Source organism: Carlito syrichta, unplaced genomic scaffold (genome assembly GCF_000164805.1).
Source record: "Carlito syrichta isolate Samal-C Ts95f unplaced genomic scaffold, Tarsius_syrichta-2.0.1 Scaffold308846, whole genome shotgun sequence".
NCBI classification, from domain to species: domain Eukaryota; kingdom Metazoa; phylum Chordata; class Mammalia; order Primates; family Tarsiidae; genus Carlito; species Carlito syrichta.
In genome coordinates, this window is record NW_007252942.1 from 561,621 (window position 1) to 588,128 (window position 26,508).

At 39.8% G+C, this 26,508-nt stretch overlaps 1 protein-coding gene across 1 annotated transcript in view; it reads left to right on the forward strand.

Annotated features, from left to right (window-relative positions):
* Positions 1 to 25,914, forward strand: part of TAF4B (TATA-box binding protein associated factor 4b) — a 150,420-nt gene extending 124,506 nt beyond the window's left edge. The window contains exon 16 of the mRNA XM_008066117.2: positions 25,327 to 25,914. Within this exon, the coding sequence (XP_008064308.2) occupies positions 25,327 to 25,494 (168 nt within the window). The 3' untranslated portion in view covers positions 25,495 to 25,914. The remainder of the gene's footprint in view (positions 1 to 25,326) is intronic.
* The last annotated feature ends 594 nt before the right edge of the window (positions 25,915 to 26,508 follow it).

Consider the following 26,508-nt stretch of genomic DNA (forward strand, 5'->3'; position numbering starts at 1 on the left):
CAGGCGGGTCTCGAACCCGCGGGCTCAGGCGATCCACTCACCTCAGCCTCCCAAAGGCGTGGGATTACAGGCTGAGCCACCGAGCCCGGCGAAGCTGGGAATTTATAAAGTTTTGCTTTATAAGGAGGGCAGACAAGCATTCTTGGGTGGGTTAATATAGGAGCTGATACCCTGGTGATGGGGTGGTGGTCTGTTTCTCATATCTCTGACAGCAGATGAATGGGTGGGTCAGTCATGGACACTTAGACAAAGGGTGGGCCAATAGCAGGTAGGCAGATTCTTGGAACAGAGATATTAATCTTGACCAAATAGAATGAGACTCACCCAGGATTCTGGGAAAAACTGATTGTTCTTCTGGTAAAGGATTATTGTATGCACTCTACGAAGCCTACTCAAGGTGACCAGAGAAACACCATGTTTTTTTGGTTTTTTTTTGTTTTTAGTTGGAGTCTCACTCTGTTGCCCAGGCTGCACTCATGTCCACCCCAGCGTCGACCTGCTGGGCTCCAGCAATCCTTCTGCCTCAGCTTCCAAGTAACTAAAATTACAGGCGCATGCTATCATGCCCAGCTAATATTTTATTTTATTTTATTGTAGAGATGAGGTTTTACCAAGTTGCCCGGGCTGGTCTTGAACCAGCGGGCTGAGACAATCCATTTGCCTTGGCCTCCAGATGTCCTGGGATTAGAGGCTGAGCCCCCGAGCCCAGCCCCATATTGTCCTTTCATTCCCTCCTCTTGTAGTTTTGAAATAATCTTATTTCATGTTAGGGAGTTTGGGCGTAGTTCAGCAGGAACTACCTGCCTAAAGTAAGAGAAGGGGATAAGGGGGCAGGAGCCAATGGAGTTGTTAGAGTATTTTTAGCATCTGCACACAAAGCACTATGCAAAAGTGCATACAGTTAGAATTAATAATCCTATAATAAAGGCCATTATAGCTGCTGTCACAACACATTCAGGCTTGGATGTCTGTTAAAATGTATTTGTAAATAGTTACCCCAGTGAGCTTGGCAGCTCAGAAATCCAGGCAGCTCTGTGTTGTACCAGCAAACTCCTTAGTTCATATTTGTATGTCCCCACAGCTTGCCTCCAAGTTTCTTCAGGTTCTGTGGTGGGATTGTACTTGAAGTCCTGGGTGTAAGAGTTCTCCCGATAGTCCTCCTCCTCCACAAGGCAGACAGTATGGTAGTTGTGAGGGCCTGTAAAGCTGGAATGTTAAAGTTTTCATTTGGATATATTTTGTTTTCTCAGAATAGATAGAAGTGTTGAGGATCTAGAGTCGTCCAAGATCTTGGGTTGTTGAGTGTGAGATTTATAGATAGTTATGAGTGAGAGGACAAAAATAGACTTAGGAGCTATTGAGAGACCCAAGAAACCAAGAAACTTAAAAAACAATACTTGCTGTAAAAGTAGTGTTTAGTTCACTATATTTCGTATATTCCTACCTCATGTTTACTATATATTTTGTGTATTCCTACCTCATGTATTTTATGAAATCTTAGTACTTTAAATTCTACCTCATATGAAATCTTAGTACTTTAAATCCTACCTCAGACCCCATAGAATTAGGCATATGTCGGGTGCTGCCGGATAGTGACCAATTGTATAATGGCTTAAGTAGTGTTTGTATTTAGAACTCTTGAGTTAAGCATTGTCAGCCCCAATTACCAGGCTAACTTCTGCTTTTACAACAGGATGTAAATGATAAAGCAATAAGCCCCTTTCAGATATTCCTATGAGATCGAAGCAGACTTTGAGGCACCAGCTCCTCTCTAGGTGGGCTTTATCACCAGTTTTTATCCCAGTGTTAATTTACCTGCAGTGGCTATGTAGACTTGGGAGAATCAGAGACCTTTACAAAAACCGCCTTGCTATAAGACGTTCGTGATATTTTATAAATTCCCAGAATTAGTATATGAATGTCTACCCCACATTCACTGTATGTGTTTGCAGCATTCATATTTAAAACTTTGTTAAGTTTGGCTTTTGTTGTCCCATAATGACTATGTTATGTTATGTAAATGTTAAGCAAACAAGCTTTCCTAAGCATACCTTGGGCTGGATAGGTAAACTAAAGGGCTAATGTAACCCTTTGCCTGCCGGCTCAGGTTACTTCATACGCAGGGACTGTATGGACCTAAATTATCTAAGATTCCACTCTGCCCGCCAGAAGGGAAAGAGTCAGGAAAATTAGGACTGTTTTTTGTTTTACAACACAGAGGATACTGTAAATGTTGGAATGCTGAGGAAAATAAGTTCGAGCAAAGGAAAAAAATATATGGTAACTATTAAGATAATGATTTTAACAAGGAAATATAGCTACTTTGGGAATGTCTGAAGAAAAATTTGAAACGATAGTTTGGAGACATGTAGTTAGGGAAGACTTTAGGATGCAGATTAAATTGTAAAAAATAGCCATTGTGTTGCTAAACTCTGCTGTCTCTATGTGACTCTTTGAGCTATGGCTGCCATGTTTTCTTAGCTTTGGCCCCTTCCCTTACCTTGGGGAGGTGAATCTTTCTCCCTCTCTCTCTCTCTAATTTACTTTCTAAATAAACTTTGCTTAAAAACTTAAAAATAAATAAATAGTAAAAAATAATAATGAACAAGATAATTTAAAAAGGGTTACTATATATTTAAAGCATAATTTTCTTTCTCCAGTTCTCCATTTTTATAAGATAAATTATAGTATGATCAATTTATTTGTAAAATGAGTTTTATACTTATTTTCATGAAGTACAACAAGAATAATTATTTGCCGTATTGGCTCTTTTGAATTGGCTTTGTTGGAACTCCTTTCATAAGGAATTTTAGATTAGATTTTCTAGGAGCCTTTGAGTTAGCCAAGGATTTGCTGTATAGACTTGTATGGAACAGGCCAGCCTGTTCAAGAGTTTTTTTTACTGACTCTTTATAGATCTTAATCTTAATTCCTCAAAGCAGTTTGTTCTGAAACATTATTCCAGTCAAAGCCTTGGTAAAATAATCAGTATTTTCTTTTTTCTTTTTTTCTTTTTTTTTTTTTTTGAGTTGGGGTCTCACTCTGTCGTCCAGACTGGAGTGCAGTGGCCACTCCCGGCCACTGCAGCCTCTACCTGCTGGGCTCCGGCGATCCTTCCACCTCAGCCTTCCAAGTAGCCGGAATTACAGGCCTGCGCTACCACGCCCGGCTGATTTTTTGATTTATTGTAGAGATGCGGTCTCGCTGTCCTGGTGGGTCTCGAACCCGCGGGCTCAGGCAATCCGGTCACCTCAGCCTCCCAAAGGCGCGGGATTACAGGCTGAGCCACCGAGCCCGGCTCAATCAATATTTTCAATCACATTTTGTTAAGAAAGTAGATTCTTACTGAAATAACCATGCTGTTATAAATTAATAACTCCTAAATTCTGGAAAAATTAGGTAGAGAGAAAGATGTAAGCTTCAAGTTTAGATTATAAAAGCATACTTTACTTATTTGTGAGACCAAGTAGTTCCAAGAAAAAAAGGTTTTATTTTCTTTTAACTCTGAAAAACACAAAAATAATTAGCAATACTTTAAACAAAAAGGTTATAAAATTATTTGGTTTGTATTAGTTTAGTTTATGCAGTTACTCTCATTTGGCACTGAAGAGCTTTTGTCAGTCCTGTAGCTGATTATAAACCGCTGTGGGTGACTGAGACCTGGGTAGGCAAAGTTTGAATGAAATCTCAGGTATCGTTCTTAGGTTTTACAATAGATGTTGTTTACAAAATAATTCACCTAATCAGCAGGCACTGTTCACCAGCCTGAGTCATTGTGGAGACAGTTTTGGTCTTATTTTTTTTATTTTTTGGAGTCTTACTCTGTTGCCCAGACTAGAGTGCAGTGGCACACTCCCGGCCACTGCAGCCTCGACTTGCTGGGCTCTGGTAATCCTTCCGCCTCAGCCTTCCAAGTAGCCAGAACTACAGGCACACGCTACCATGCCCGGCTAATTTTTTTTTAATTTATTGTAGGGATGAGGTCTCACCAAGTTGTCCAGGTGGGTCTCGAACCTGCGGGCTCAGGCAATCCATTCGCTTCTGCTCCCAAAGTGCTGGGATTACAAACTGAGCCACTGATCCCAGCCATGGAGACAGTTTAAGAGAAAGGTTTGGGTGAGGTGCTGTCCCTGGAAACTGAAGGCACTTTCTGTTTTCTCCTCCCCTCCAAAAAGACTGAATTGAGACCCTAAAACTTCTATGTTGGAGACTTTGTGAAATGTTAACGGTTTAAAAAGCATGATGTTACAACACAGGATTACGGACCATTGTAAAAGTTACTCATTTAGTTAAAGTGATAATTGAAAGATTTTAAAAAGTAAAACGTTGGTGTTTGATAGAAGTGATTTAATCTTAAACTACAAAAAACAACAAATACAACAGGGAGCTAACTAAGTTTTTCTCTTCCTCCCTCCCCTTTCTGTAGTTTACTTAAAAGGTAAACAGGCCAGGCTCAGTGGTTCAGCCTGTAATCCCGCGCATTGGGAGGCTGAGGTGAGTGGATTGCCTGAGCCTGTGGGTTCGAGACCCACCTGGGCAACTTGGCGAGACCTCATCTCTACAATAAATCAAAAAATTAGCCAGGTGTGGTAGCGTGTGCCTATAGTTCCAACTACTTGGAAAGCTGAGGCGGAAGGATCGCCGGAGCCCAGCAGGTTGAGGCTGCGGTGGCCAGGAACGGCCACTGCACTCCAGTCTGGGTGACAGAGTGAGACTCCAACTCAAAAAAAACATAAATAAAAACCTTTTACATTTTTTCCCCATAGGGCAGATGAGTGCTTTAAGAAAAGTTATTTTGACATAATAGTATTTTGGCCTAACATTAGCGTGATTGATATTAATGGCTAATTCTTAGAAATAACTAAAATTTTTTAGCAAACTTGATCGTTAATCAACCTTTCAGTAACTTCTGATTAACCCAAGACTATGTGATCCCAGCATGGATGGCCAGGACCAAATAACTGGCACCTGTGTTAAGAAATTAATTTCCAGTACTCTAATATTCACCTGAGAGTCGTTGAGGTGACGGTGAGCTGGTGCCATGCACTTTAGCAGATTTTCAGACCTCCTCAGTGGCCACCATACCCTGAGCCAGGTGTTTTCCCTTCCTGCCAGAAAAAGGTACACCTGCTCCCCAGTGACCCTCTACCCTGCACTATGGACAAGACTCTTTAGGTCCAGGCTTCTTTGGGGCAACTACTTCAAGTGCTTCAAGTGCTCTTCACTGATTGCACCCTTAGCAACAAAAACCATTCCCTTTAGCAGATTTGTTCTTACGAGGTTTCAGTCAAGCAGCTGAAGTTCTGTCACTACTGACGATTGCCAATTGGGATGCCTGTTTTTGGTCCTCTGGTCCTGCTGTCCTCCATGTTGGTACCTTTTTGTTTTTTCAACGTCTTGGTTTGTTTAAAAACAAAATAAAAAGAAACCTGAAAAGTTATCTGTGATTGGTAGCTTGGTACCTATAGCTCCAAGCCTAGCCTTTGGAGTTGGGCATCTGATACCTCATAGAATATGATATTGTTTCAAAGTAATGAAATAAATCTAAAAGATGCCTGTATATGTGAAACTTTTGACCATTTCTCCATTTGAAATGATCTGATATAAAATTCTTTTAGGGTAGACAGACCACGTGGATGTGAAATAATATCTCCATTCATTTCCAGTTGTGAACAGGCAGATTTGATAAGACCCTTCATAAATCACTAAATTGCAGTCTAGGAGGTGCCAGAGGTTGGCACAAGGTTTTTGGAAAAATAATTGTGAGGTGCAGACAATCAGGTGGGAATGGCGAGTTCCATACTCCATTGTGCCACACAGGGAGTACTTGGCACTTAAAGCTTCACCTGTCCTGCAGGGGGAGCTAGTCAGCTTCAGTAAGGTGACCCAACTTCCTGTTTCCAAAAAGCCTTCAGCGAGCCTTGCATAATAAATGGTGTTATCTAGCACTAATTTTTTTAAATGGGGGCTTACACATGGTAAGGTTCTAGGAAGCAAGATTTAAGTATGGACTTTTAAAATAGTTTTCTGTACTGCCTAGTTTCTAAAGTGTTGCAAGTTGGGTTTGCAAATTAGAGTGGCAGTAGGCTGTCTACAACTTATGTCATTGGCATACTCTCGGGTTTTAGTAAAAATTCTGCATTCCTCTGCAGAGGTAGTAGAACTAAGAATAACATTTACATCCTTCCAGGACAATCATAAGAGAGAGTTATTCAAATTCTTTAGTAAACTTAGAAGGATTAGTGGAGAAAGATCCAGTTTAGATTCAATTTTAGAGAGACCTAACATAAAAAAAGGAAATATGAACTCTAATAAGACCTTCCACCTTGGCCACTTCATTAAGGAGAAGCTGGTGAACAGGGTCTAGAGATTTAAAGGCGTGTCCAGAACAGGTATGGCCATGTGAAGGAATGGGAGGGTAGGAGGAAGTAGTGTGCATGGCCCAGTTTCCACTGCAGTTGCCGTGGCTGCCACTGGCATGTTATTGGGTAGCCAGGGAGAGGGTTTCAGATGGCAGCTGGTTGGAGGTCTTGTGGAGCTGGATAGGGTGGAGGCTGAAGGTGGGAAAGAGTGGGGATTGGTTAGCTGGGTCTTCCAAGAATGAACAAGAGAAAGACAAATTAGTTTAAGAAGGCATTAGAAGGAGCATGTGACAGGAAGAGCAAAGGTCTGGGTGGCATGCCAATTCAAGAAAAACTTGTACTTAAGGAGCCTTGGACCATTTGTGTCGACAGCAGCAATAGATGTTAAGCTAAAGGAGGGTATTAGAGGCTAGAGACCCATCCTTGGACCATACTTCCTAGTCGCCTAGCTGGTACTGAGGAAAAAATTAAGACACTTTAGGACAGATGGGCTTCTTTTATGAGAGGTCTTGAGATTTTTTTAGAAAGCATTCCAGTGGAGGGGGGAGTCCTTGGCAGCAATGGAGTGGACGTTTTCTATGAGGAATCCTAGAGAAGGAGAGAAGAGATTCTGAAGACAGTCCTGGGGTGAGAGAAAGCCCATTCTCACCCTAGTCGGCATCCCAAGTCAGGTAAGGAATCTGCTTAAGCTAGGAGTCAAGGGAAGACAGGCGTTCCCCTGATTGCCTCAATCACATGTGTGGAACAAGGAAGTCTCTCCTTGAGAAGTGAATCCTCTGTGTTGTTCCAACAGAGAAATTGTCCCCAGTGTCCAGGAGACTTGGCATTATAAGATTTTCCAAGATCCAGAGGCTAAGAGCTCCCAAACTCAACAACAGCTTCCCTGGCATCTCTTTTCAGAACTATGAGACTAAAAGCAGGGATGTGATTGGGGGACACTTAACAGTTGATGCTGATGATAACAAGGACATGCAGCTGGAACAAGTTGCTGCAGGCAGAAAAGAGCTGTGAGAGAGAAAAGGAGAGATAGGTCTGGATTTCCCTAAGTGGATCAGGGACCTCTGACCAGGAGAGATAGGAAAGGACCTTCCTCTCTTCCAGGCAAAGCAGTCAAACTCATTCACCCTCTGGCCTTCAGGCTACACCAGGGAGTGCCCTGTCTAGAAGCTATCAGTTGCCAGAGAATTACTAGAGCTTGTCTGCTTTTCCTTGAAAAAGGGAAAAAAACTCCTGTCTCTCACTTGATCGGGTGATGGCGATCTGACACCTTTCCTCAGGGTCTTCTGGATTGCTGGAGAGTAGCCCCAGCCAGACTATCAGTTGCCTACAAGTTCCAGCACAGTCAATAGAGAGGCTCAGGTTGGAAAAGGAAGGAGAGTGGAACAGAGGTCCCCTTAGAAGAGCTCCCCGTACGGGCCACCAAAATGTTAGATCGGTACCATGGTAAAGCAAATATTTGCACAGAGGAATAGGTCAGAGAAAGAGTGTATTCACTCTCCAAGGGTGGAGAGGGGCCAGACTTGCTCTCTAGATGCGCTTGACTAAGCCTACTCAAAGTGACCAGAGAAATTCCATTTTTCTTTTGTTCACACTTTCATAAACAGATCTGCCTCTTATTCATAAATTATCTAAACATAATTCTAAATTTTAATTGAACGTTTAAAATTTTCCAGAGATTTAAAAGTTGACTTTGTCAGCTATCTTGAGGGACTTCCTGTGAAAATGTTAGATTGCACATTATTAGCTCATCTTTTTTCCTTCTTCTCATTTCCCCTTAAATGACATTAAAAGACTGAAAACAATATATATTCACAAGGAGAAAGAAACAAACAACAGTAAATTATTCAGTAGTATTTGAGTTGAAACTGATTCGGATTCTTGTCACCCAGGCTGGAATGCAGTGGCACAATCACAGCCACCACAGCCTTGATCCACTGAGCTCAGGCAGTCCTTCCACCTCAGCCTTCCAAGTAGCTGGAACTATAGATGCATGCCACCATGGCTGGCAGTGTGTGTGTGTGTGTGTGTGTGTGTGTGTGTGTGTGTGTGATTTATTGTAGAGATGAGGCCTCACCAAATTGCTCAGTCTGGTCTCGAGCTCCCAGGCTCAGGCAGTCCTCTCACCTTGGTCTCCCAAAGTGCTAGGATTACAGGCTGAGCCACCACGCCCAGCCTGCTGCCTTACTTTTCAATATGAATAAATTGGCAAGGGTCGCCAGATATTTGAGCAAAGTCTCTTATATGAAAGATAGAACGGGGAATATGGAAGAAAAGACATTGGGCAGAGGGAAATGACAAAAGGAAAAGAAAAGAAACAGTGAATATCACAACCATTATACAATCAAACAAGGGTAGAAAGCTATTTAAGAAAACAACTGGGGGCCAGGTGCTCAAACCTGTAAGCACTTTGGGAGGCTGAGGAGTGAGGATGACTTGAGCTCAGGAGTTTGATAACATGCCTAGGCAACATAGGGAGACCTTACTTCCACAAAAAACAAAACAAAACAAAAATTGCCTGGGCATGGTGGCACGTAACTGTAGTCTCAGCTACGCAGGAGGCTGAGGAATAATTGCCTGAGCTCAGGAGTTGGAAGCTGTTTATGCCACTGAGTAAGACCTCAAATCATTAAAAAACAAGTGGGAAAAAATGAAACACCCCTTGGAAATTGAAAGTATAATGACAGAAATAAGCAGTGATGGAAGTGTTAGAAGTTAAAACTCAGGTCAGCTCCCAGAAAGTTGTTTTTTGTTTTGTTTTCTAAGACAAAGGTGGTATGGTGGATTTCTATTATGTATGCTGGATTTCTAATTAGCTAAGCTGGAACTGTGCTTCCCAGAATCTCTTTTTTCCTTAGTTCCTGGTTAGCATGGGCCATAAGGCATTTTGACTTTGAGAGGTAGAAGTAAAAGTGCAGCCATATTCTTCTTGTACTTAAAGGTTGTGATGGGGACATTGGATGCTATTGCAGCTCATAGACGTTGTTGGCATGAGACAGCAGCTGGGCTCTTCTCTTGGGCTTCTCTGACCCCTGCCTGGGCCAGACCCAGCAGGTGCAGAGTCAATAGCTGAAGATAAACTGTTTAACTAGGCTCACATTTACTTATGACCAAACCCCTGTAGTGCCAGAATTTGTATCACTTCCAGTATTCTCTGACCAGACACTGATACAGGACTTTGTACCATAAGTTGCTTCATAGGAATGAAACCTTAAAGGATGAGTTCTTGAATTAGTTTAGTTCAGGGTTTTCTAGGAGTGGTTTTCTAATCTAATTAGATTAATAGCAATATTGACCCTGTTTTTTGTGGTAAAGGGGACATCAGTGGTTCATGGCATGCAATGGCAAAGCAGTTACTTTAACTGCCACTTGTAGACACTAGAAGTCAAGTGCCCTTAGAATGCCAAGCTTTGGGAGACAAAAGTATTTACTCTCACAGAATATTTTAGTTTAAATAAAAATAATGGGATGGGTAAGTCCCTTCATAATACGCAGGAGAACTTGAAGGAAGGCAAAGACTAAATTCCGAATTCAGAATCCACATAAGAGAGTGAAAACATCTGTGGCTGTCCTAAAATAAATTCTTATCTTTTGAAGTCAATGGCAGAGATTTCTGGAAACCAAACCCAATGTTTAATTCTGCAGGTGGTTGGATAACAATGCTAATTGAACTTCCAGCCTTGTGCAGTCTCTTGTGTTAAAGTTAACAACATTTATTGAGAAAGATTGGAAAGCTGAAAATGGGGGTGGGGAATATGAACAGATTCCAGTGAAACTGGGTGTCTTTACTCCTCCATTCTGTTTCTACTGAGTCACCTTTGTGAGTCCTCCTGCTGATTGTCCTGACGACTGATCTTCCTCAGAACATCCCCTCACCCCTTCTCTTTGCTTCTATACCTATACTTTGACTCAGATTCCAGCAGCCTCAGAGGATGAGGTTCTAAGTGTGACCGATGAGGATATGTGATACACACCAAATGGAGTGCAATTACCTGGGAATGGTATAGGAATGAATCCTAAGGGCGTGGGTTCAGAGTAGAAAGATTATAAAGTTGGGTCAGGCTGAAGCTATTCATATGAACTCACTAAGCAGAGATTCCAGATAGAAGGTATTAGGTCAGAGGGCTAGAAGTGACTCCAGTTGTTTATTTAGTTGGTTGACTGAAAGCTAGAACAGAAGGTGGCCTAAACGAAATGAAATTGAGATAGATGCTAGAACTTTATTTGTGTATTATACCTATTTGTGTCCAAAGCTTACAGAGATTGGGATAATGGGGTGGTTTCATCATATAGGACTCAATCACACATGTGGGTCCACAACCCTTGAAGAGTTGGCTGTTTGCTGTAAGCCAGTAATGACAGGGAAACTGCTGCTATCAAACTAGGTTTTGGGAATTCATTGGAAATGATAGAATCCTAGGTGGCAGAGGCAAGTAGTGGCACTTAATTGCTAAAGACAAGATAGATATGGTTACTTTATCTATCTATCTGTCTATCTATCTATTTATTTTTGAGTATGAGTCTTACTTGGTCACCCAGGCTGGAGTGCAGTGGTGCACTCATGGCCACTGCAGCCTCAACCTGCTAAACGTAGGTGATCCTTCTGCTTCAGGCTTCCAAATAGCTGGAACCACAGGCACACACCAGCATGCCTGGCTAATTTTTTGATTTATTGTAGAGATGAGGTCTCGCCAAGTTGCCTAGGCTGGTCTCCAACCTCTGGACTCAGGCAGTCCTCTCACCTCAGCCTCCCAAGGTGCTGGGATTACAGTCATGAGCCACTGCACCTGGCCTGATGTGGTTACTTTAATGACCAGCAAAGCCAATGCAGTAATCAGAACAGTCTGACCTAACATTTTTGGTATGACTCACTGATCATGGTATGCCTAGAACCGAAATAAATGAGTAACTTTTCAAGTTCTCCTTAATTTATACAGACAAAAAGGCTCTAAGTCTTGTGAACAGATGTATAATTTAGACAACTTTAATAAAGAATTATAGCACTTTAGCAAGTCCACAGATTTAAGCTAGTTCACAGACCCCAAGAATTTGAATGAAGGAAAAGCCAGGTCTCTTTTAGGAAAGACCCTGCCACAGAGCCAGAAATTCTATTGTGAATGTCTTTCTAACCTTTCCTTAAAGGGCCTGCAGCCATTTACCAGAGTGACTGTGCATTGGGGAAGGGGGAAAGAATTAGACTCTTTAGGCACTGGCGAACACTGGTCTCAACCTACAGAAATTCTAGGAGAATGAAAACACCACTGTTTTCTATTAGTTAATGATGTTTTGGCTTAGATCTACCTCACAAAGTATCCCGAACCAACACTATGGTTATTTGCATATTCCTAGAATGCATAATTGTAATAGACATACTCAGCAACCAACAGAATTCCAGTGTAGGAATTCAGTGCATTCCTGCATTCAGAATTCTATTAGCTCCCTGACCTCTGGAAGTGAGAGAAAGTCAAGTGGAAGCCCCTAGAATGGTGTCTACCTACCAAAATAGTTAACTGTCTCCTGCAGGAATTGCAAAGGACTTGAAAATGCAGGAGTGGTGATTCTTACCACATTCCAAATCAACTTGCCTGTTTGGCTTTGAAGAAGACAGGTGAATCTTGGAGAATGACTAGATTATCATGAAATTAATCAGATAGTGTTTTCAACTGCAGTTGTTGTTGTTCCAGAAGTGGTTTTGTTGCTGGAGCAAATCAGTGCAACCCCTAGTTTTTGATATACAGATACTGATCTGGCATAAGCTTCTGTATACCTATTAGTAAAGACCGTCAGAATCAGTTGGCTTCAGACTGGAAAGACCTGCATCACATCTCTACTAACTTCCCTCAGGGCTACATTACATCAACCCTTATGTCACATCAAGCCTTATTCAAGGACCTAGATAGCCTCTCCCTTCCACACACGTTGCTGATCCATTATATATTGATACCTTGCTGATTGATCTAGTGAGCAAGTAGTAAAAGCTCCTCCTGACAGTATGGTAAGGTGCATGCATGCCAAAGGGTGAGCAATAAGTCTCACACAAATTTGGAGGCCTGTCTCTTGGTGAACTTTCTAGGGCTTCGGTGGTTTGGAGCATGAGATACTCTTTCCAAGGTAAAAGTCATCTTGTATCACCCTCTTCCTTACAAAGAGATAAGCATATTTGAATTTTATTTTATATTTGAGTTGGAGTCCCACGCTGTCGCCCAGGCTGGAGTGCAGTAGCACATTCACGGCCACTCCAGCGTCAACCTGCTGGGCTCAGGCGATCCTTCTGCTTCGGCCTTCCAAGTAGCTGGAACTTCAGCTACCACACCCGACTAATTTTTTATTTATTGTAGAGAGGAGATCTTGCCAAGTTGCCCAGGCTGGTCTTGAACCCTCAGGCTCAGGCAATCCACTCGCCTCGGCCTCCCAAAGTGCTGGGATTGCAGGCTGAGCCACCAAGCCGGCCTGTATTTGAATTTTAAAAGCAACACGAACCTTATTTGACCTGAAATGGGGGTTGTGCCCCTTTCCATGAAACTTGCTCTCCCTATTTCCCTATTCAGGAGCTGCAGAGCCCGCCCCTCCTCTTGCATTTAGTGTCTGGAATCCCTTCTGTCTACTTTCTCTTACTAGTTAATTTCTAGTGACTCCACCTCTGTCGATTCTTCCCAGGTTTTAACTCCTTAGATTGGTGATCTCTTTTAGCTACCTCCCTTCCTCTCTAATGTGAATTACAAGTCATCTACATCCTATAACATTTTATAAAATTCATAGTATCCATAATAGGTAATAATATTTTTGGTAACCTGCTTTTTTACCGAACAATATAATCTGTATGTTGTCCCTGTCATGAATGACACATTTAACTGACAGAAGTTACTCATCTCTTTTGTTGGGCATGTTTTAGTTTTCAGTATAATGGTGTGTGAGCCTATTTGTAACTAAGTCTTTTTTTTTTTTTTTTTTTTTTTTTGAGTTGGAGTCTCACTCTGTCGCCCAGACTGGAGTGCAGTGGCTGCTCCCAGCCACCGCAGCCTCGACCAGCTGGGCTCTGGCGATCCTTCCACCTCAGCCTTCCAAGTAGCTGGAATTACAGGCATGCGCTACCACGCCCGGCTGATTTTTTGATTTATTGTAGAGATGAGGTCTCACTGCCCAGGCTGGTCTCGAACCTGCGGGCTCAGGCAATTCACTCACCTCAGCCTCCCAAAGGTGCAGGATTACAGGCTGAGCCACCGAGCCCGGCTTAACTAAATCTTTTGATTCATGGTTTTTAAAATTCCACAGAAGAATTGCAAGGTCAAATGAGATGTTTATTATTAAATTTTTAAAAGTTATTAACAATTACTTCCCAAATTGAACTAATTTACATTCATATGGCACATGAAGGTGTCTGTTTATTAACATCTTGTCAATACTGGGTGTTATTTTTTTAAAAATCTTTGATGTCATTTCTATCTCTCAGCCTTTTGAATTGTTGCTCTCCTTTCTGTCCTTTATGTAGGAGTCATAATATACTTGTTGAAATGGCATCTTGTTCATTCATTCAGTCATTCATTCACCCAATTGAACTAGATACAATGGTGAGAAGCTTGTTTAGAATTTAATAATCCAAAAGTTAGTTTTCTTTATCACAGCAGTACTGGACTTATGCTGCTCTGGCCTTTTCTGCCTTAAAACTAACCTTGATTAGGGGTGTACTTGGAGCCCATAATGCACATTGATCATTTGTGTTTAAATTGGAAATTAGCAGTTTACTATTAGCAAAACATTGAGCTCACATATCTGTGAATCTTTAAGATTCTTATGTCTTTTCCACAAGTATTTTTATTATTACATTCCACTGCTTCATTGAGTATTTTTGTCACTATTCTTCCCAGGGAAAATTGTGTTTTAATGGTGTTTTATATGTAATATTTGAGACTTTATGTGATTTTTTTTCTTCAAAGCATTTTAATTATAATTAGCTGAATCATGAGCTTACGCTGAAAAGTTGGTTTTTTTTTTTTCTTTTTTAGGTTGTCCAGCTTTAAGATAAGTATTCAGGCTATGAGTTTTCAGGCTCCTAGGAAGCAGTTTTTGAAACACTGTCTGTCTGCCTGCTTCTGCTATAATTTAGATGACTGTTACTATTACTCTCCTTAAGTTGTAGTGTTCTTACATGATCAGTTATATTGTCATTATTTCATAATGTTGCCCCAGGAGCTGTTTCTTTCAGCCTCTTAACGCAGCTGTTTGGTACACACTTTAGTGACTATGAAAAGCATGAATTACCTGTTATTTAGGATTACCTATAATGAGTATCAGTCTGGTCTTAGAGAGTTTTCCAAAGTGATGGATAAATGCTGATTAACAACAAACTAGTGTTTATGGGAAAAGTGGTTGGTAATTCTGTTATTTTCCCGTGGTTTAAATTATGGCTAATTTCTCTGAAATTTGCCCAAATTAAATGTTCAGGTTTTTATTAATGTTACTAGTAAAATCCAGGTTTATGTGGAAAACTAACTGCCTTAAGGAATACCTTCTAATGGTATGTAGTGTACATTATTGAATTTCTATTTATGCATCTTTCTCAAGAATCCCATGGAGTATTGAAGGGAAGAGTAAACATATATTGATTTTGAAGTGTTGATTTGAACTCGTTTATTTAGACTTAAAAGTATGTGCCAATTTTTTGTTGAGATATAATTTACATACAATAAATTCACTGTTTTAAATTGTACAACTCAGTCATGCTCGTTCACACGACTGTGCAGTCATCACTACTCTCTAATCCTAGAAAGGATTTAATCGCCCCACAAAGAAATAGCCCAAGCTTCTTTAGCCATTAGCGGGCCCTCCTTTCAGCCCCTGCAACCACTAAATCTACTTTGTGTCTCTAAGGATTCACCTATTCTAGGCATTTGTATAAATGGAGTCATATAATATGTGGTCTTTTGTGTCTGCTTCTTTTACTTAGCAGAATATTTCATAATCTATGTTGTAGCATGTTATTTCTGATTTTGGTTGAATAATATTCCATTGTATTATATATTTTGTTTATTCATTCATCAACTGATGAACATTTGGTTGTTTATACTTTTCAGCTGTTATGAGTAATGCTACTATGAATATTCATGTACAGATTCTTATGTAGACATGTATTTCCATTTCTCTTGGGTATATTCCTAAGAGTGGTATGTCTGGGTCATATGCTAACTCTATGTTTGACATTTTGAGGAACTGCCAAACTGCTTTCCACAGAACTTCATCATTATTACTTTTCCACACGCAGCACATAAGGGTTCCATTTTCTCAACATCCTTGCCAACACTTGCTATTATCTTTAAAAAATAAATAAATACAGCCATTCTAGTGTGTATGAGGTAGGCTTTGCTTTGCATTTCCCTGATGGTTATGTTGCGCATCTTTTCATGAGTTTATTGACCATGTTACATCTACTTTACGAATAAATCCAATTTATCTATCTTGTCTTTGGTTACTTAAGTGAGTCGTCATAGCTAAGAAACCATTACTTAATGTGGTGCCACAATAATTCATATTTGTGTTTTCTTCTAAGAGTTTTATGGTTTTAGCTTTTAGATTTACATTTTTGGTCCATTTTGAGTTCATTTTTATATATGGTGTGAGTTAGGGACCCAAATTCACTCTTTTTCTTTTTCTTTTTTTTTTTTTTTTGAGTTGGAGTCTCACTCTTTTGCCCAGGCTGGAGTGCAGTGGCACACTCACAGCCATCCCAGCATTGAGCTGCTGGGCTCCTGCAATCCTTCCGCCCCAGCCTTCCAAATAGCTGGAACTATAGGCGCACACTACCACACCTGGCTAATTTTTTTAAAAAATTTATCTAGAGACGAGGTCTCACCGAGTTGCCCGGGCTGATCTTGAACCTGTGGGCTCAGGCAATCCATTCGCCTCAGCCTCCCAAAGTGCTGGGATTACAGCCTGAGCCACCAAGCCTAGCCTCCAAATTCACTCTTTTGTATGTATAGAGCCACTTGTCCCGGCATCACTTTTTGAAAAAGGTATTCGTTCCTCATCGAATGGTCTTAACATTATTTTCCAAACTCAATTTATAGTAGATGTATGGGTTTATTTTAGGCTCTTAATTCTATCCTGTCAACTTATATATTTGTCCTTAAGCCAGTCACACAGTGTATTGATTACTATAGCATTGTGGTGAGTTTTGAAATTGGAAGTGTGCCTCTTCAAACTTGGTTCTTTGTTTTCAAGATCATTTTGACTATTATCTGTCCCTTACATTTTTATATATATTATAGGATCAGCTTGTTAATTTCAGCCAAAAGGCAGCTGATATTTTGATTGAAATTGCATTGAATAGACAAAATTGAGTAGTATTTCCATCTTGGCAGTATTAAATATTCTAATTGATGAAAATATTTTTTTCATCAACATTCTTCAATTTATTTCAACAATGTTTTGTAGTTTTCAGAGTACAAGTCTTGCACTACTTTTGTTAAATTTATTCCTAAGTATGTTTTTCATTTTAATGCTATAGTAAACAGCATTGGTTTCTTAATTTTGTTTTTGGATTGTGCATTGCCAGTGTGTAGAAATACAACTTATTTTTATGTATTGATCTTTTATTCTGCAACCTTGCTGAATTTTTTTGTTAGCTCTAATAGTTTTTGTGTGTGTGAATTCCTTAGGATTTTCTATATACACGATTATGTCATCTGAACATAGTGGCAGTTTTACTTCTTTCCTTTCTGAAAATTGTTATTTCATTTTCTTTCCTAATTGTCTTGGCTAGAACTTCCAGTACAAGTTGGATAAAATGGTAGAATTAGACATCCTTTTTTATTTTTGAATTTAGGGAGAAAGAGTCCAGTCTTTCACCATTAAGTATGCTGTTAACTGTGGTTTTCTCATAGATACTGCTTGTAAGTTTGAGGACGTTTCCCTTTTATATTCCTAGTTTGTTGAGTCTTTTGTATTTGGCTTCCATAGTTAGGGATTTCAGCAAAATCAATTATTTGTCATCTTCCCAAATTAATATTACATATAGCAAATAAAAGCATGTACATTTGTCCTTGGAGACTAGGTAAGTAAAGTTAATTGTTAAACTATCAGTTTTGGAAATAAAATGGCAAAGTGAATTACGTCTAGTAACTGAATGATTTTTTAATGCTGCTTACATATACTTTTGGCCATTAGCTTATAGACTATTCTCAACTGCAGACAAACAGTTACTACTTCTCTGGGGTATTTGGAAATGTATGAAGTGTTGTGACACAGTGAATCAGGAGGGGTGGGGTACTTGCTACTAGCATTTGGTGGCTGTGATACTAAACATTGCACGGTGTGAGAGAGAGAGCAAATCCACCCAATTAAGGTTACCCAGGATTCTGGTAACACCTCTACTGAGAAACACTGATAAATAAATTTCTCAAGTGTTTCAATTTCAGTAATCCTTATAAATATTGTGTTACCATACTCTAAGGTCTTATAGTATCTTCCAGGTAAACAACTTTTCACATAATTATTAGAGTAAACATTTCTTTGTCTACATTCTCTGTAGCTATCATAATGTTTGTGAATATAGAACTGTATCATCACAAACTTCTCAAACTTTTATACCAAAGTACACCAGACCATGGAGAAGAGTGACCATGTCCTTTTGAGGGAAGTCTTGAGGAAGAAGTGACTCTGAAGTCTAGATAATTTTAAGTAAAAAAACTCAAATGAACTTTGCATTTGCTTTTCAGATTGTGGTATAATATATATTGTATGTATTAACTCTCCCTCCCCCCCATATACATATAGTTGGTTTTAATTGTAACCACCACTCTCAAGTCATGATATAAAACATTTCACTGTTTTGTATGGCACTGAAGATATATGATGGTAGAGGAATATATAAAGTACTACAAAAGTGCACAGAAGTTGCACCTAGTCTAGACCTGAGTTATGTTTATGCTTACTAGGCATTAAAGAGACATGGCACCTGAGTTGAATTCTGAGTAACTCAGGTAATGTGACATGAGGGTAGGACAGATGGACTGGAGAATGAAGTTCCAGGAAGAGAGTATGCCATATGCAATAACTGTCTGGATAAAAGAGAAAAAAAAAATCTATTCTATGTTCAATAGTTGGAGACAGGAAGAAAGGGATGAGAGATAAGACTTAGAGAAACTTTTATATAGTCATGGATGACCACATGTCATGCTTGGATATTTAGACTTGGTTCTGCAGGAGAATTTTAGCCACTGGAGCATTTTAAGCAGGAAAATGGATTATAGATTATTTATTTTAGAAGAATCATTCTCACTGTAGTGTTAGCAATATTCATACAGGAGAGAGGTTCATTGAAGATTGTTTAATCTGGGCAGAAAATCATGCAAGTAAAGGTGTAGAAATAAGACGACTTGGAAACTACTAAGGAGTTAGAATTGATAAGTGGTGGATGAACTCTAGAGGAAAAAAGGGTTAAGGATGACATCTGGTTTCCTGGCACAGACATTCTTGAAATAATAAAAAAGAGAAAGGAGGGAAGGAATAATGATTTGAAACATAGTGAATTTGGGATACTTATAATGCACTCAGCTGGAGACTTTATTAAGAAATTGAACAATGGGGTCTGGAGTTTGAGAGAGCATTCTGTTAGAGTTAGCATAGAACAGTATATTATCTGTATAGCTCTCATAATTACAAAACTAGAATTATACTCAAAACCAGTGATTTCATGTCACATCAGTCCATTTTCTTCTGTAAAAATTGTTGAAACATGTATACTTAGAAGTGACAAAATAGGGCAGAAGTTAACATGCAGTGTTGTCTGTATTCTATAAGGAATAAAATGAAGGTGATTACAGTGAGAGATGTGTCGCTTCAGAAATTCTGTTTGTTGACCAGCAGAGGGCAGTCTGTCTTGAAGCTCAGTATTCTTTGGTCCTGCAGTCCCTAGAAGCTCAGGCCTTTTGAATATAGATTTTTTCAGTGTTCTTGCTACGCTGGGTCAGGCATCCAGGGCCCTTTATTTATCCTTACTTCTGAGACTTAGAAGATGTTCACATGTTTTGTTCTGGAGGTAGATCTTCATTCCAACCCCTATTCTCCATGTTTAGACCTTGTTTCTTCAAAGTTCAAAAGACTTGAGTAATCTCTTAAGAGCTGCTGTGGTGGCCTGAGTCTAGGACTTTGTGGAAATAGCATAGAGTCTGAGAAATGTAGCAAATTTTTGCCTCTGGATTTGTCTATTTAAAACTTCTCAGTTTTTGTGCTTGGTTAACTGTTGAGATTCAGGGACACATTTGGTTTTTTTAACCTTAGGATTCAGGGAATTGAATGAAAGAGAGTGACTTTTAGTTTCTAGAGATGGTATTGATAACGTTTAGTTGATGCTATAAAGTATCAAGCTCCTCCACTATTTGATTTGAAGGGTATAAGAAAAACTTCCTGTCTGTGAATTATCCTGCATCCTCCTGCCACATGTCTGAAATGCCCTTTAGTCTTGTTTTAGTTTAGGCATTCAAGGCTCACAAGATAAGTGTAGCCACACAAATTATGTCCCCTAACTTAGCTGACCAATGATTTAGCGAAGCTTTGAGAGAATAGGACATGGGCAGAAATGTTGAACTAGTTTTAACTAGGGGATGGGGAAGAGGGACTGGAGCTATATTACAGTGTTCCCTGTCTATAAACCTTCAATGCTTCCGACTGACTAGTGCATTCAGTATGATAATAGGGCCAACATTTATAGACTGTACCATATGCCAGGCACTGTTCTCATTTAATCTTCAAACTAACCTTATGAGATTATTGGTGTTTCTGTCTCTAGTTTGAAAATTAGGAAACTAAGACACAGAAAAATAATTTGTTTGAGATTGCTCATGAAGGAGACAACCAGCGTTTACCATTGCTCAGTTCTGTATATCTTATGCTGCCCAGCACAGTTCCTTGTCCATAGTAGGTGCCCAGTAACCCAGCAATTTTGAATTGAACCAGAGAATGGACTCATATGAAGCCAAGTTACCTTGGATGGTGGCTCTTGGGAGGAGAGTCCCATATGAAGTCACTGAGAACCTTAGCAGGATTCATGAAGCCACTGGATTGATAAAGATGTCTCTGCTTCTAAGTTAGTATAGGAGTATCTAAGGAAATGTGTAGGAAAGCTTTTGAAGGTTTTACTTCACAACACCTGCTCTATTAAGTTGAGGGAATACAAATTTGGATTGTTGGTTATTTTTGGTTACTTAGTTTCATTCTTAAAAAGTTATTTTTCTGGAATTGGTAACTGACTATATTCAGTGTATTCTAATTAGAGCAATAGAATGCCTCAAACATTTTATTATAAAAATGAGAAAATTTATTTAGTGATATAATTTAACAAATTAATAAAGACTGAAATAATTGATCTGGCAGTTTTAGAGTATGTTAACATGTAGGTTTGATTAGTCTTCCTAGGACATCTGCTGTGCACCTGGTAAGTGAGGTTTCTTTCTTTCTTTCTCTCTTTCTCTCTTTCTCTCTTTCTTTCTTTCTTTCTTTCTTTCTTTCTTTCTTTCTTTCTTTCTTTCCTTCTTTCCTTCTTTCCTTTTCTTTTCTTTTCCTTTTTTTTTTTTTGGAGTTGGAGTCTCACTCTGTCACCCAGGCTGGAGTGCAGTGGCATGATCACAACCACCACAGCCTCAACCTGCTGGACTTAGGCAATCCTTCCGCCTCAGCCTTCCAAGTAGCTGGAACTACAAATGCACGCCACCATGCCTGGATAATTTTTGTGTGTGTGATTTACTGTAGAGGCAAGGTCTTATCAAGTTTCCCAGACTGGTCTTGAACTCCCAAGCTCAGGTAGTCCTCTTGCCTCAGCCTTCCAAAGTGCTGGGATTACAGGCTGAACCACCAAGCCCAGCCGAGGTTTCTTTAATCTTCCATTTCACTTTCTTTTCATCCAGGTGAAGAATCCAAACTGAGGAATATTCTCATGTAGGAAACCAAGAAGGAAAGCCCTCTATTTCAGAAATAAACAGTACATTGTTACAAGTCATCGTACATTGTCACAAGAGCCTTTTTTCATCTTACAAGCTCAGGCCCTTAGTTACATTAGTGGTCTTTGTCATTGACAGTGTAGTATGACCAGAAATCAGTTCTAGTCAACTTTGGAGAGAAGACTTGGTTGGAAAGGAAAAGTAAAACTGGTGGTGGAAAGACAGGCTTGGTTTTATGGCCATAAATTATCAGTGCATTCTCCATTCTCTTGTCTGTGGATAATTGAGAGGTAGATGTTGATTCTGCTAGGTCATTGTGAAACTGACAAGTTAGAATTGTGGATTTTCCTAAATTATAAGCACAGGAATAAAAATGCTGTATATTTTTTATTCAGGTTCAAAAAAGATTGACTTTCTAAGTCAGGCGCTATTTGGGGGAAGAGAATGCCATCACCTTTGTAAAGTTGTGAATTATGAAAGACATTTCTGTTGGGTTACTGAATGTCCCTTGGGGTTTGTTTCATTTATAACATTGCCTCAGGCCTTCTGCTGCATCCTGTTGGAATGACCTCCTTTTCAACCCTGTGCTGGCAGCTGTAATATGGCTCTTTCCCCTGGATCCTTCAGGCTTGTCACATGACAAACATGAACTGTGACCCCTTTGTTCCTTACTCAGATGATTAGGTCTCTTTCTCTCTCTCTCTTTTTTTTTTTTTTTTTCCTATTTAACAATTTTGCCTTATTTTCTTTCCTTTCCCCCTTTGCTTTCATTTTAATTTCCTACTGAGACAGGGTTTTTTGGGTAGCAGGTTTTTTTATTGAAGTATATTGCATCGATACAAAAAGTACACAAATCATAAGCTCACCACATTTTTACAGCATGAATACACTCATGTAGACACTAGTTAGAACAAGAAGGGAACATCACTGGAGCTCCAGAAAACCTCGGTCTTTTTCTGATGACTTTTCATCTTCCCCAAGGGAACTCACTATCCTGACTTTTCTAGACTGTTTTCAGGCTTGGTAGAATCATATAGTATGTATTCCTTTGTGTCTGCTTCCTTTCATTTAATATTTTTGTGATATACTTTTGTGCTGCACAGTCATTATTGCTATGTAGTATTTCATGGTATGAATATTAGACAGTATATCTTTTCTACTCTATTAAGAGATTGAGGTTGTCTCTAGTTTAGGGCCCTTGTGAGTAGTAGTCATTCTTAAACATGTCTTTTGATGGACCTGTGGCATTTCTGTCTGGGTATTTACATAGACGTAAAATTGCCCAGACATAGTGTCCATCTAGCCACTTAATTTAAAAGTTCACATAAAGCACTGAACTACTGGTTTCAGGCAAACTTCTGGTAAGAAGCATTTTTCTACTTATATAGATTTAGCTTTGGCATAATACATCTAGCTTATGGCTAAAGAAAGTGCCTCTAGTTAAATGTATTGTAGTTTTAAACAGGTAACTCCTATAAACAGCAAAATTGCCACTCACTGCCAATTATACTTTTTGCTGGCTTTCTTCCTAATATGTACTTTATTCAGTTTTCCAAGCTGAGTTACTGCACCCATTCTGCAAAAATCTCACGGAGATATTTTGATGGTAATACTTTACATAGTTAAGATCACACCTGAGTCACACCATCTCCCAGTGATGATGTAAGCAGGGAAGAGTGACTAGTTAGTGCTTCATACCATGCTGAGCCAAAGTTCCAGAGGCTTCCACTTGTAGAGATTTCATTCCCTGTACAGGATTCATTCCCATGAACCCTGCAGGAGGAGCAAGAAGCTGGCAATGTACTGCTATAACCTGGGCTCCGGGATGGGTAGCCAAACAATTGTGTGGCCAAGATCAATCTTTTTTCCCGCTTTTAAAATGTGGGCTTTTCCAAAATTTTTTCCATGGGTACTAATGAACATGTTTAACTAATGAGTGTAAAATATGATTGTGATATCATGTCCCTCAAAAGCTGGATAGTATTTTATTTGATCACCAGATAAAGTGCCCCCATCCCCAAGCCATGCTATCAACATGCTTAGAAAAAAGTGTGACTGATTTTGACCATGGTATCTTGGAGACCTTTAAGGATTTCTCTTATTCCCATTAAAATAAAAAAGCCAAAAAGATAGAGGGAGTAATTAAAATGTGATGGTTATAAAAGGACAGTAACAGAACTGGATTTTCTTCCCATCTTAGGTAAATATCTTTTCTTGTGTGTCTTTTGAGTGGATAAATGAAGGTTGTCAATTCTACCAAGAAGTTTTTGAAACAAAGGATGGTTAATAATAATAATAATATGCTGGGTGTGGTGGCTTATGCCTGTAATCCCAGCACTTTGGCTCACGGGGGCAAGAAGATTGTCTGAGCCCACAGGTTCGAGACCAGCCTGGGCAACTTGGTGAACCTCGTCTCTACAGTAAATCAAAAAAATAGGTCTTTTGATGGACCTGTGGCATTTCCGTCTGGGTATTTACATAGACGTAAAATTGCCCAGACATAGTGTCCATCTAGCCACTTAATTTAAAAGTTCACATAAAGCACTGAACTACTGGTTTCAGGCAAACTTCTGGTAAGAAGCACTTTTCTACATATATAGATTTAGCATGATGGCGCCAAGTAGGTTCCAGCTACTTGGAAGGCTGAGTTGGAAGGATCACCTGAGCCCAGCAGGTCGAGGCTGCAGTGGCAGTGAGTGTGCCACTGCACTCCAGCCAGGGTGACAGAGTGAGACTCTGACTCAAAAAAGTAAAAATAAAAATAAATTTTAAAAGAAGAATAAAGAATGTCATTTTTACAAAATTATTCTTTAAGAATTCTTTGTTTTTCTTCTTTCAATTTTTTAAAAAACAGTACAGGCGTTGATATTTAGAAAACTGTTTAATATAGGAGTATTGGGTTTCATTCATTTTAAAATGACATTTGGAACTCATTGGTTGGTCTGTTTTAAGCCAGTACATTCAATTTAGAAAATGTTACAAATAATCTGTGTTGTTCTATGTACTCTGCTAAGTCCTGGAGGAAAGAGAAACCATAGTCCCTGTCCTCAGAAAGCCTATGGTCTAGAGGGTATGTGGTGGTGCTGGAAGTGTATACAGATTACTAGAATACAAGGCGATTGCCGCAATCAATTTCTTGGGCGAGTTGGTGGTAGAATCACTTGAATGGGTCTTTAAAGATTAGTTGGTTGGCCTAGAATGGCCCCTTCACTGATCTCTGCCTGCTGGTATGGGAACGGTGTAGCTGGAATTAACATGCTTCATAAAGAAGCAATGGGAAGGGAGGCTGTGGAGGAGCCAGGGTGATAGATCTGTGCCTGACATGGTGGGTACTGGAGTGTAGTGATGAAGAGCACTCACCTTGGATCACATGAGAAATTGAGTTCAGCTCAACTTTGCTATGTGACTTTGAACAGACTGTGTATCCTTTGTAAATTGTTTCCTCATTTGATAAATGGGAACAGCACTCGTAACTTGCTGCAGTGATGCATGATAGAAAAAAGCTAATAAGTGAAACGTGCTTAACGTAGTTCTCAATATTTCACAGGTTCTCAAGTAGTGACTTGGACAGTGGGGAACTACTGAAAATTTTGGAACCGTGGTATGGTGGGATCTGAGCCATGAGGGCTTTTGTACTTATTTTTATTATTGACATACTAGAGACTGCATACATTTAGAGTGTACATTTTGATTGCCACAATCAAAATAATAAAGACAGCTATCACTCCCAAAAGTTTTGTATAAGACTTTTAAAGAGGAAAGTGTAGCTGCAGTGTACAGGGAAGAATGCAGCAAAGTGGAGAATTCACTTCAGTGGCTGTTGCCGTGGTCCAGGTTAGAAGGGAAGAATGAGTGAGGTCCTGAGATGGGTGTGGTGGCCATCGAGTCTGGCTGCTAGAGGACAGGGTTGCATCTCACGGACACTGTCTCTAGTGTCTAACCTAGAGACTCCAGGGTTCTGACATGCTGGAATTGACCATCTTTTCGTCTATGAACAATTCTTTATTTTAAACTGCTTTTCCTTTTACTCTGTTTAGGGCTTAAAAGACAACCTTCTCGCTTCTGGGCCATCCAGCCTGACAGCCGCCAAACAATTCCTTCGTCCAAGAATCACGAGAATTTGCCTCAGGGACTTGATATTCTGCATGGAACAGGAAAGGGAATTGAAGTCCTCTCGAGCTCTGTACCTTGCCCTTCTAAAGTGACCATGCCACTCTCCATCCACATCCTTGCTGTTTACTGCCAAAGAAGACATCACAAGATTGTTGCACTGTCCAGAAATTTCCATTTCTGGAGAATAATCATCAATATGGAAGACCATTGTTTACACTTATAAACTTTTATTGACTTCTTACCTTTCCATTCCGTGGGGTTCTTATAGACTAGAATTCATCTTTGTCTTCTGAAAATCAGTTATGAAATATACTTTACACAGAAGTAGGCATCTGCCTACCTGAGCATTTAATGACAGCAGGTTAAGGCCCTGTTTGTTACTACCTGCTTCATCTGCCAAGTTGTAACAGGTGAGGTGGCTTTCCCTGATGCAGCCTGCATTTAGATGCAGAAAGGAAGAGCCACTCAAGAAAATATGGGAAAAATACATGTCATCTTATACTTAGCCTGTCTCAAAGAGTTGGGTTTGATTGGGTTAGAATCAGAAGTTGCATGGCTAACTATGACAGCCACCTGTAGTTGAAGGTGACGGACCACAAAGTAGGGCCTGTGGTGACCTTGGTTGGTTGGGTCCCAGTATTGTCAAAATGAGGCATTTGAAGGATAGATTGTGCCTGGGTTGCTAAGTCACTGGTTCATGTCACCATGTGCTGCTTCTGATACCAAGTGAGGAGACATCTTTGTCAGGGATATCTTAAAATTGAAACTGTTGATATACCTCGTTGAAAAAACAGAAAAGGTGGAATGTATTGGAAGGAATGATGCGTTGTGTTCAAACTAAGGAGGGGGAAACAGGAAATGCGCTCCACATACCCAAGGGGTGAGGTGGAATTAGAACCACAAAGCAACTGACACGTGTTTTGCTGATGGGAAAACATCATAACCAACTAAAAGGAAAATGTACCAGTTTCAGATTACAGTATTTCTGAAGGAGGAAGTTATTTTTGTTTCGCTTTGTTTTAAATCCCAAGAAGTCTGGTTTTTGTAGTTCCTTCTTTCATAATGTCTTTCAGTTACCCTAAGTTTTAAGCATTTTGGTGCATTTT